Source organism: Pipra filicauda, unplaced genomic scaffold (genome assembly GCF_003945595.2).
Source record: "Pipra filicauda isolate LSUMZ 115617 unplaced genomic scaffold, ASM394559v2 scaffold421_size600610_pilon, whole genome shotgun sequence".
NCBI lineage: Eukaryota > Metazoa > Chordata > Aves > Passeriformes > Pipridae > Pipra > Pipra filicauda.
This window is the reverse complement of record NW_024104556.1, coordinates 156,344-167,062: the sequence shown is the minus strand read 5'-3', so window position 1 is coordinate 167,062 and position 10,719 is coordinate 156,344. Positions and strand designations below refer to the sequence as shown.

The 10,719-nt window shown below is 63.5% G+C and overlaps 2 protein-coding genes across 2 annotated transcripts; one reads left to right on the top strand and one right to left on the bottom strand.

Annotated features, from left to right (window-relative positions):
* Positions 1-556: 556 nt before the first annotated feature.
* Positions 557-1,713, bottom strand: HSPB7 (heat shock protein family B (small) member 7). Its single transcript, XM_039385580.1, has 3 exons — positions 1,498-1,713; positions 1,276-1,412; positions 557-1,056 (listed from the first exon to the last, which is right to left on the bottom strand). Exons 1-3 carry the CDS (start codon positions 1,550-1,552, stop codon positions 871-873), a joined length of 378 nt encoding a protein of 125 aa, XP_039241514.1. The 5' UTR covers positions 1,553-1,713; the 3' UTR covers positions 557-870.
* Positions 1,714-2,099: 386 nt separating this feature from the next.
* On the top strand, positions 2,100-9,471 carry CLCNKA (chloride voltage-gated channel Ka). The gene is made up of 19 exons (XM_027711360.2): positions 2,100-2,211; positions 2,302-2,430; positions 2,543-2,671; positions 2,771-2,910; positions 3,007-3,084; positions 3,181-3,259; positions 3,331-3,456; positions 3,559-3,643; positions 3,733-3,834; positions 5,657-5,741; positions 5,834-5,995; positions 6,084-6,153; positions 6,820-6,930; positions 7,030-7,243; positions 7,322-7,455; positions 8,399-8,490; positions 8,568-8,651; positions 8,753-8,839; positions 9,270-9,471. Exons 1-19 carry the CDS (start codon positions 2,100-2,102, stop codon positions 9,309-9,311), a joined length of 2,061 nt encoding a protein of 686 aa, XP_027567161.2. The 3' UTR covers positions 9,312-9,471.
* The last annotated feature ends 1,248 nt before the right edge of the window (positions 9,472-10,719 follow it).

The following is a 10,719-nucleotide window of genomic DNA, read 5'->3' as shown; positions in this document are numbered from 1 at the left end:
TGGGACGCTGCAGGTGTTTAATGGGAGTCACGAGTCATTATGGGATGAACAGGAATGAGCTGCCCTTGGAGCGGGAGCAGCAACACGAGCTGGGCGCTCTGTGGTTTCTATAAACAGTCCCTCGCCCCGAACTGGCGCCTCGGTGTTGTTTGTACACACAGGGAGATGGAGCCAGGCCCGTGGGGGACATTTCGGGCCCCCAAAAGCAGCCCTTGGGTTTGACAGCTACAGCGGGACCATCATCCCGGCCCGTGTGGGGCATCCCAAGGCAGGTGGGCGAGGGTGGGTGAGGGGAGAAGGAGGGTTTGGTGCCCTTCCAGGTGGGTCGGCAGCCGAGCAGCTGAGGGGATGGCTCAGAAATAGAGCGGTGGGGAAGAAATGAGTCACCCTGGGCTGGAAATAAACAGGACAGCAGGCGCCGGAGCGGCTCCTGGTGCGGGATTTTGTCGGGATGGCGGAATACCCCTTCCCGAGACACCCCTCAGGGCTGAACCCACACCCTGGGTTGGGGGTAAAACATCAAGGAAACGTGAAAAAACGGAGAAGGCAGCAGGCAGACGTTCTCGAATAATTTATCCCAAGCTGTATATACAAAGACAAGCTCCGGCGGAGGGTTGGGAAGGGAACCTGGCTCCCGGCAGGATTCTTGGCACGCTGGATCTTCCCCCTCAACACGCGCCAGCTAAAAATTGCTGGAGCTGGGACTCCCCTCCGGAGTTTCTTCAGTGAGTGACGGGATGCAGCTCAGGACAGGTCTGACCCCACAGCAGAGGGAGCGCTCCCATTCCCTACCCCACATCCCACCTCCTTCCCAAATCACCCAAATCATTAACGAGGGAGGGGAGGGGGGGAAAAGAGCCCCCCGACCCCTCAGATCTTGATCTCAGTCCGGAAGGTTTGCTGGACGTGCTCGGAGTGCTTGGCCGGCCGGCGCTGGGCACGGATGGTCAACGTGCCATTGTCCCCCAGGGAGGACGACACCGACGTGGGGTCCACGTCCTCGGGCAGCTGGCATTTGTGGGTGAAGGTGTTCATGACGGTGCCATCCGCAGCCAGCTGGGGGGGAAAACGGGTGAAAAAGGGGTGGTTTTGGGATGCAGGCGGGATGGGGGCTCATTATTCCCTGTGGTCTCCATTAATTATTAATTAACGGTGAATTAAACCACGTTGGGGCTGTGGCTGTTGGGTGGGAGCTGGAGGGTCCCCGCGTCCACCAGTTGAGGATTTTGGGGTCCCCCGGTGCGGGGGTGAGCAGGGCAGGGAGGGAGCACCCACCTTCTCGGCGTGCACCTCGATCTGGTTGTTGGAGGTGGTGACGACGATGTCCTCGGGGGCGAAGTCGCTGACGTCCACTGTGAACTGGTAAGTGTTCCCCAGAGTCTTCACCGCGCCCGCGTTACCGGAACGAGCTGCTGGAGAGGTTTTGGGGGGGTCACAGCCATGGCTTGCTGAGGATTCCCCCCCCCCCCGACGCCTCCTGGGTGCCTCCAAACTCACCTGGGAACCCCAAGGGCTCACTGTGGGGCCGGACAAAGCTCCCAAAAAGCTCCATTTCACTTTCACCCGCCGCTTCCCCCCCACCTGCGACCCCCAGCTCCCGCGGGGGAGGAGGAGCAGAAGCCTCTTCCTCGTCCTCCTCCCGGCGAAGGCGACGCCGGATCGGTTATTTCAGGATGTTTCGACTTGACGAGCTTTTTAAAGCCTCGTTAAAGCTCCCGGCCGCCTGCCAGACCTCTCGTAAAACCGGCTAAATTTAGGTCTTGCGCCGGAGACGGTGGAAATTTTTCCCCGCTCAGTCCCCCCCACACCTCAACGCCATGGAATGCGGTGCCTATTATTAAGGAATAATCGGGATAATTAATTAAAACACTTATTAAATCCTCCCCGCCGCGGGATGTACGCGGGGATTGGGAGCTCGGAGGTGGCGGAGGGAGGGGAAAACCCGGCTCGCTCCGGCCCCAGCGGGTCCGTCGGCTTCGTCAAGGTCGTTTTTAATGAGCTCGTTTGCAACCTCAGTCCCACAGCGGAGGCTGAGGTGGGAGGACGGGTGAGGGGGTGCTGAAAAAAAAGGGGGTGCTGTCCCCAAAAAGGTCCCTGGGATGGAGCACCCTGTCCCTGGGGGGCTCTGGGGGGAGAAGGAGGAGCAGGAGAGGGTGCTGGTGTCGGAGCACATGTGGAGACCCTGCCCCACGGCCCGGAGAAGGCTCCGAGGTGAGACCCCCACCAAAAAAGGGAGATTTTTTTGGGGGGGGGGGTGAGTGTTTTTGGGGGAGGTCAGCACTGTGTTTTCCTCTCCCACAGTGTGCTTGGAGTGGGTGAAGCAGCAGCTTTTCCGTGTCGGGGAGGATTGGTACTTCCTCTTCATCCTGGGAGTCCTCATGGCCACCATCAGCTTCATGATGGACCACCTCGTCTCCAGGGTCTACGCAGGTGAATGAGGGGCTCCATGAGGTGCTTCACCTGGTGTTTGAGGGTTCCCCGAGGATATAGGGGGGGTCTTTGGAGTGGGGGTGTGTTTTCCCTGCTGACACTTCTTCTCCAGCCCACCGCTGGCTCTACCAAGAGGTTGGGGACATTGGGGTGCTCAAGTACCTCTCATGGACCCTGTACCCCACGGCTCTGGCCACCTTCTCCACTGGCTTCTCCCAGAGCATCACCCCGCACTCCGCAGGTGAGCCAGCTGCACCCCGACCTCCCCGGCTCCCCAGAGCTCCCCCTTGGTAATCAGGATGACCTCTCAAATTTGGATGCTGCCCTCTCCCCACTCCAGGCTCTGGCATCCCGGAGCTGAAGACCATCCTGATGGGCGTGGTGCTGGAGGACTACCTGGCCATCCAGAACTTCGGAGCCAGGGTGGTGGGGCTGACCTGCACCCTGATGTGTGGCAGCAGCCTTTTCCTTGGGAAAGTGGTGAGGGATCCCCCCCTGACCCCCAAAATCGCCAGTGGTGGTGGTTGGTGCCGCGCTGGGGGGACGCTCAGCGCCGCGTCCCCCCCTTGGCACCAGGGTCCCTACGTCCACCTGTCCGCCGTGGCCGCGGCCTACCTGGGGAAGATGAGGACCTCAGTCACGAAGGAGTATGAGGTGGGGGTGCCACATCCTAAAAAAACTAGGGGGGGGATTTATTTTAACGCCCCCAAAAAAATCGGGGTTGTGCCTAACCCCCCCCTTGACCCACAGAACAAGTTCAAGCAGCGCGAGATGCTGGTGGCAGCACAGGCCGTCGGGGTGGCCACGGTGTTCGGGGCGCCCGTCAGCGGTGAGGATCCCCCCCAGCCCCACGCTGAGGACCCCTAAACCTCACCCTGACCCCCCTCTCTGCTTTCCCAGGGGTTCTTTTCAGCATCGAGGTGATGTCCCCCCACTTTGCCGTGCGCGATTACTGGCGCGGCTTCTTCGCCGCCACCTGCGGCGCCTTCATGTTCCGCCTCCTCGCCGTCCTCAGCAGCGAGCAAGGCAAGGCAGGGAGGGCAGGATGGGCCCCCCCCAACCCCCCTGTCAGCATTTTTGGGGTGCCCACCCTCAAACCCACCCACTCATTCCTCTCCCTCCTCCCAGAAACCATCGTGGCTCTTTTTAAGGTCAACATCACGATTGATTTCCCCTTTGACCTCCTGGAGACCTTCTTCTTTGTGATTTTGGGGTACGGAGGGGGTGTTTGGGGGGCTGCCCGTGCCCTGCCTGTGCCCTGCCCATGCCCTGCCTGCAGCCTTGCTTGCCCTCTCCTCGCAGGGTGGTGTGTGGGCTCGTGGCCTGTGCCTACCTCTTCTGCCAGCGCTGGGCGATGGTGGCTGTCAAGAGGAACTGGCTGACGGCCAAGCTGCTGGCGACCGAGTCCGTACTGGGCGTCCGTCCATCCGTCTGTCTGCACCCTGTGTGTCCGTGTGTCTGTGCCACGCACTGTGTCCTCCCTCTGTGTCCCCTGTGCATCTGACCTGAGTGTCCATGTGTCCCCTGTGCACTCTGAGTGTCCCTTTGCCCCCCTACACCCACCTTGGGTGTCCCTATATCCCATCCCCTGCCCCCTGCCCACCCCCCCCCCATACATCCTGGATGTCCCTGTGTCCCCCCCATGCACCCTGCCCACCCATCTCACCCACCCTGGGTGTCCCTATGTCCCCCTCATGCCCCCTGCCCACCCACCCCATACATCCTGGGTGTCCCTATATCCCATCCCCTGCACCCTGCCCACCCACCCCATACATCCTGGCTGTCCCTGTGTCCCCCCCATGCACCCTGTGTGTCCATATATCCACCCCACACACCCACCCTGGGTGTCCACTCCGTGCGCCCTCCACGTCCCCCCCATGCACCCTGAGTGTCCGTGTGTCCCTCACCACCCACCTTGCCCACGCACACCATAAATCCTGAGTGTCCCTGTGTCACCCCCTGCACCCTTCCCCCCCACCCCATACATCCTGGGTGTCCCTATATCCCATCCCCTGCACCCTGCCACTCACTCCATACATCCTGGGTGTCCTTGTATCCCACCCCATGTCCCCTGCCCACCCATCCCACCCACCCTGGGTGTCCCTGCATCCCATCCCCTGCACCCTGCCCACCCACCCCATGCATCCTGGGTATCCACATGTCCATTCCACACACTCTGCATGTGCCACCCCATGTGTGTCCATCCTGTGCACCCCGAGTGTCCCCATGTCCCCCCCATGCCCCTGCCCACCCACCCCATACATCCTGGCTGTCCCCGTGTCCCACTGCACGCACCCTGGGTGTCTGTGTGTCCCCCATATGCATCCTGGGTGTCCCTATGTCCCACCCCATTCACCCTGCCCACTCACCCCATATGTCCTGGGTGTCCCTGTATCCCCCCCATGCCCCCTGCCCACCCATCCCACCCACCCTGGGTGTCCCTATATCCCACCCCATGCCTGCTGCCCGCTGACCCCATATGTCCTGGGTGTCCCTGTATCCCCCCCATGCCCCCTGCCCACCCATCCCACCCACCCTGGGTGTCCCTATATCCCACCCCATGCCTGCTGCCCACCCACCCCACCCATCCTGGGTGTCCCAGTACCCCACCCCATGCCCACCCCATGCCCCCCCCATACATCCTGTGTGTCCATGTGTCCCCCTCATGCACCCTGAGTGTCCCTATGTCCCCTTCCCCCCCCATCCACCCATCCCACCCACCCTGAGTGTCTGTGTGTCCACTCTGCACCCTATGTGTGCACCCTGGGCATCCTTATGTACCCCCCATCCCCCCTTCCCACCCACCCCTTACATCCTGAGCATCCACTCCATGCACCCTCCATGTCCACCCCCTGCACCCTGTCCCTTCACCCTGAGTGTCTGTGTGTGTGTCCCTGCACCCTGAGTGTCCCCCTGTGCACCCTGGGTGTCCCTGTGTTCCCCCCTGCACCATGAGTGTCCCCCTGTGCACCCTGGGTGTCCCTGTGTCCCCCCCTGTGCACCCTGAGTGTCCCGCTGTCCACCCTGGGTGTCCCTGTGTCCCCCCCTGCACCCTGAGTGCCCCTTTTCCCTTGTGCATCCTGCCCACCCACCCCATCCATCCTAGGCATCCACACGTCCCCCCCGACTATCCCTGGGTCACTCCCCACAGCCCCCTGTCCATCCCCGTGTCCCTCTGTCCCTCCCCGTGTCCCCTGTCCATCTGTCCAGCCCCTCTCCCCCGCAGCAAACCCGTGTACACGGCGCTGGTGGTGCTGCTCCTCTCCTCCATCACCTTCCCGCCGGGGCTGGGGCAGCTCATGGCCTCCAGGGTGAGTGGGGGGCACAGGGGGCTCCCCGGGGACCCCAGAATGTCCTGGTGGGCGCTCAGGGTGTCCGTCTGTCCATCCCCGTGTCCGTCCAGCTCACCATGAAGGAATATCTCACCTCCCTCTTCGACAACCACACGTGGGGGGGGCGGGCCCCCAACGCCTCGTGGGCGGCCGAGCCCGGGGGGCTCTGGCAGGAGTGGGACCATCCCTCAGCCACCATCTTCGGCACCTTGGCCTTCTTCCTGCTCATGAAGGTAGCCGTGCCCCCCCCGAGCTCTGTGTGTGCCCCCGGATCGGTGTGCCCGTGGGGTGACCCCTCCCCGTGTCCGTGCTGCCCCCCAGTTCTGGATGCTGATCCTGGCCACCACCGTGCCCCTGCCCGCCGGGTACTTCATGCCCATCTTCATCTACGGTGAGCTGGGAGTGCATCAGGGATCAGGGGGGCACCAGGGGGGCAGTCAGGCCCGGGGGGGCACAGGGGGGCAGCCAGCCCTTGGATTGGGGGGTACTAGGGGGGCGTCGAGCCCTCAGGGCAGGTACATCCAGTCCTGGGAGGGGTACAGGGGTGTATCCAGGGGTACAGGGGTGTATCCAGGGGTACAGGGGTGTATCCAGGGGTACATCCAGACTGGGGAGCACAGGGGGTGTATCCAGCTCGCAAGGAGTGGGGCACAGTCGGGGGGGGGTATTGGGGCTGTATCCAGCCTTGGGAAGGGGGTACATCCAGTCTGGGGCTGTATCCCACTCTGGAGTGGGGTTACATCCAGTCTGGTCCGGTCTAGGGGGGTGCAGGGGGTGTATCTGGCCCTGGGGGGGGGGGGGGGGTTGCATCCAGTCTGGGGGGCATAGAGGGTTTATCCAGCCCTGGGAAGGGGGTACATCCAGTGTGGGGGTGTATCCAGCCCTGGGGGGTGGGTGTGGGGGTGCCACATCCAGTCCTGGGGGTACGAGCCCTGCATCCAGCCCTGTGGATGGGGGAGTACATCCAGCCCCGGGGGGGCTATAGGAGGGTGATCACCTCCAGCTATTCTGGGGGGGCACTCCCGGTATCTCCCCCTCGCCCCCCTCCCCATTTCAGGAGCCGCCATCGGGCGCTTGCTGGGGGAGGGGGTGGCCCTGCTCTTCCCGCGGGGGCTCCATCCCCAGGGCCCCCCCCGGCCCATCATTCCCGCGGGATACGCCCTGGCCGGTGAGTCGGGGGGTGGGGACACACCCCCGGGGGCGGGGAGGGGGACACCCACCCCCGACTCCTGACCTCCCCGGGGCTCTCCCCCCCCCCCCCCCGCAGGCGCCGCCGCCTTCTCGGGCTCGGTGACCCACGCGGTGTCCACGGCGCTGCTGGTGTGCGAGGCCACGGGCCACCTGGGCCACCTGCTGCCCACCGTGCTGGCCGTGCTGGTGGCCAACGCCATCGTGCAGAAGCACCAGCCGTCCTTCTACGACGGCGGCATCATCGTCAAGAACCTGCCCTACCTGCCCCCCATCCGCAGCCGCCACACCGCGTGAGCCCCCCCCCGCCCCCCAAAAACACACGGTCCGGGGGTCGGATGGAATTTTAGGGGGTTTTTTGTGCTCTCCAGCTCCTACAGGGTGGTGGTGGAGGAGTTCATGCAGCGCCAGGTGGTGGCCCTGGCCAAGGGGGATGGTTTCCAGGAGGTGCTGGGGGCCTTGGACGCCTCCTCCGACGCTGAATATCCCGTGGTGGAGAGCGCAGGTGGGATTTGGGGGGTGGGGGGTCACTGGGATTGTCCCTGTTCTCCAGGGTCAGAAGGCAGGTGGGATTTGGGGGGTGGGGGGTCACTGGGATTGTCCCTGTTCTCCAGGGTCAGAAGGCAGGTGGGATTTGGGGGATGGGGGGTCACTGGGATTGTCCCTGTTCTCCAGGGTCAGAAGGCAGGTGGGATTTGGGGGATGGGGGGTCACTGGGATTGTCCCTGTTCTCCAGGGTCAGAAGGCAGGTGGGATTTGGGGGATGGGGGGTCACTGGGATTGTCCCCATCCTCCAGAGTCAGAGTACAGGCGGGATTTGGGAAATGGGGCATGTCACCAGGATTGACCTCCAAAGGGGGAGGGAGACCCCAAAGAGGGGCAGGACCCCAGCGAGGGACCCCAAAGGGAGGGCGGTAGCCCCAAAGGGGGAACCTCAAAGTGGGGGGGAGACCCCCAAAGGGGGGCGAGACCCCCGCGGTGACCCCCAGGCTGGGGGGGGGACACCCCCAACCAGGGGGCTCCAGGGTCAGAGTGCAGGGGGGATTTGGGAAATGGGAGGGTCACTGTGGCCATGAGGGACATCACTGGGGTTGTCCCCCTTCTCCAGGGTCAGAGTGCAGGTGGGATTTGGGGGACAGGGAGGGGTCACTGGGATTGTCCCCACCCTCGAGGGTCAGGGTGCAGGTGGAATTAGGGGTTTGGGGGGATGTCACTGTGGCTGTGGGGGGTCACTGGGATTGTCCCTGTCCTCCAGGGACACAGTGTAGGTGGGATGTGGGGTGTGGGAGGGGGGAGTCACTGTGACCAGAGGGGGGGTCACTGTGACCACTGGGGTGTCACTGGGATTGTCCCTGTCCTCCAGGGTCACAGTGTAGGTGGCATTTGGGGTATGGGAGGGGGGTCACTGTGACCACGGGGGTGTCACTGGGATTGTCCCCATCCTCCAGAGTCCCCCACCCTGGTGGGCACCATCAGCAGGGCCCAGCTGGTCACCTTCCTGCAGAGCCACGAGCACCCCCAGGCCCCCCCGGGGGAGAAGGTAAACAGGGGGGAGCACCTGACATTCCCAAAACACTGGTTTTCCACCCCAAAACGAACACTCCTGCTCTGCCCAAGGTGGCCCCGGTAGGGACCCTCGGGGACGACTGTGCCATCGAGCCCGTCATGCTCCAGTTCTCCCCGTGGACATCCCTGCACCAGGTTTGGGGGGGACGCGTGTCCTGGGAGACCCCCCCACACACACCTGTGTGTCACACCCGGGGTGGCTCCGTCCCCACCTGTCCCTGCTGTCACCTCTCCAGGCCTGTCACCTGTGCCAGCTGCTGAAGCTGCAGAGAGTGTTTGTCACCCGCTGTGGGGACCTGGTGGGAGCCGTGGGGTGGGCGGAGGTGAGAGGGGAATGGGGGGAAGGGGAGGGATGGGAGGGAAAGGGGGAATGATGGGGATGGAAAGGGGGGGAAAAGTGGGCAGGGGGAGAGGGGGAAGAGGGAGGAAAAGGGGGGAAAGGGAGAAAAGGGAGGAAGGGGGGGAAGGGGTAAAAAGGAGGGGGAAATAGGGGAAAGAGGGAAAAGGGGAGTGGGGGAAGGGGGGGAAAGGGAGGAGAAGAGGGAGAAAAAGGGAAGGGAGGAAGGGAGGAAAAGGGGGGAAATGAGGGAAAAGGGGGGTAAGGTGGAAAAAGGGGAGGGGGAAAGGGAGAAAGGGGAAAAAGGGGGAAAAGGGGGAAGAGAGAAAAGGGGGGAAGGAGGAAAAAGGGGAGGGGGCAAGGGGAAAGGGGGGTAGGGGGGAGGAAGCTCCTGTCCCACCTGCTCTGTCCTGCAGCTGCGCAAGGGGATCGAGGAACTCGCCAATCCCAAGGGATGACTTTTTGGGACCACGAGGGATCCCTCCCCAGGGATGTCACCCACGGAAAGGGGGGGGTCCTGACCCCCCAGGTGATGGGGGGTGTGTGTCTCCCCCAGGGGGAGGGTGTCCTGGCTGGGAGGGCGGTTCCCCAGCAGAGTGTGCTGTGCATTAAATACATTGATCCCTCTGTGCTTCCTTCTCCTCTTCCTCCTCCTCCAGCCCCTCGGGGTTCATTTGGGGGGGCTCACCCCCCCCATACCCAACAAACAGCCCTTAACCCCCCCCAAAACTGCCCCAGGACATGCACTGAAGTACCTCGGTCTCTGCACCCCCCCCCCGGCCCCTCCTCCAACTGTCAGCACATAATTATCCTTATTTCAATTGTCCTTAATGACAATTAGTAAGGGTGGTGGGTGTTCAGCGACCCCAAGGTCTGCGGGAAATGGGGGTGCTGACCCCCCCAGCCCTTCGGTGACCCCGGACCGGAGCTCAGCCTGTTTAGGCGGTACATCGGGCGCTAATTAAGCCGGGGGGTAATTAAGGGCGGCAGGGCAGGTTGGGCAGGGCGGGCAAGCCCGGGCCCGGCTCGGGAGGGGTGAAGCCGGGTCAGCGCCAGGGAGACACCCCAAAAGTGTGGCAGGAGCTGGGCTGGGCGCTGGGCTGGGCACTGGGAGCACTGGGAGCACTGGGAGCACTGGGAGCACTGGGAGCACTGGGAGCACTGGGAGCGGGGCCGGGCTGGCTGTGGCACCAAGGGAGGGGGGAGGGGAACGCGGGGAGGGGGCCCCAAATCCCTCGGGGGCGGCACCCCGGGGTGACATCCCCGCCGCCCCCAAGCCCCGGTGTCCCCCTCGCCCTTTCCCGGCCCCACCCTGAGCAAACCCGGGACAGCCCAGCCCCCAAGCCGGGGGGTGCCCCCCTCACCCGGCCCCTCCCCGGGCGCTGCCGGACTTTGAGCCGCGCTCAAGGACACGACGGAGCTGAGCCCGACAAACTCGTGACACACGCGGGGCACCCACAGCCCCAAACGGCCCCGAAACGGGGTGAAACCCACCCAAAAGGCAGCTTTTGGGGCGGTGCCCCCAAAAAGTCGGTGCCCCCGACCCTGCCCCACTCCCCGTTCTGGTTTGGGGCAGGAAAAAAACCCTCCAAACCCTTTTTTCCGGCGTTTTTGCACCCGGTGATTTGCAGGCTCCGCGCAGCCCGAGCCGCCGCCGCTGCGGCTTTGGGGGATGGAGAGGCCAAATTCCTCCCGGGTTTTGCTGAGGAAAAGAGGCCCCGGGTGGGAAACGGTCCTGGAGTTGTGTTCGACCCCTTAAAAAACCTGAAACCCCCTTTAAAACCCCTTAAAATAACCTTAAACCCCCTTTGAAAACCTTAAAACCCCTTTAAAAACCTTAAAACCCCTTTAAAACCCCTTAAAAAA

Bases quoted from the DNA above. Each gene is read 5' to 3' on its own strand.
- HSPB7 (XM_039385580.1), bottom strand. From the start codon at position 1,552: ATGGAGCTTTTTGGGAGCTTTGTCCGGCCCCACAGTGAGCCCTTGGGG. The intron at 1,413-1,497 runs GTGAGTTTGGAG...AAACCTCTCCAG, and splicing joins TGAGCCCTTGGGGTTCCCAG to CAGCTCGTTCCGGTAACGCG. The intron at 1,057-1,275 runs GTGGGTGCTCCC...TTTCCCCCCCAG, and splicing joins TCGAGGTGCACGCCGAGAAG to CTGGCTGCGGATGGCACCGT.
- CLCNKA (XM_027711360.2), top strand. From the start codon at position 2,100: ATGGAGCACCCTGTCCCTGGGGGGCTCTGGGGGGAGAAGGAGGAGCAG. The intron at 5,742-5,833 runs GTGAGTGGGGGG...GTGTCCGTCCAG, and splicing joins GGCAGCTCATGGCCTCCAGG to CTCACCATGAAGGAATATCT. The intron at 7,244-7,321 runs GTGAGCCCCCCC...TGTGCTCTCCAG, and splicing joins ATCCGCAGCCGCCACACCGC to CTCCTACAGGGTGGTGGTGG.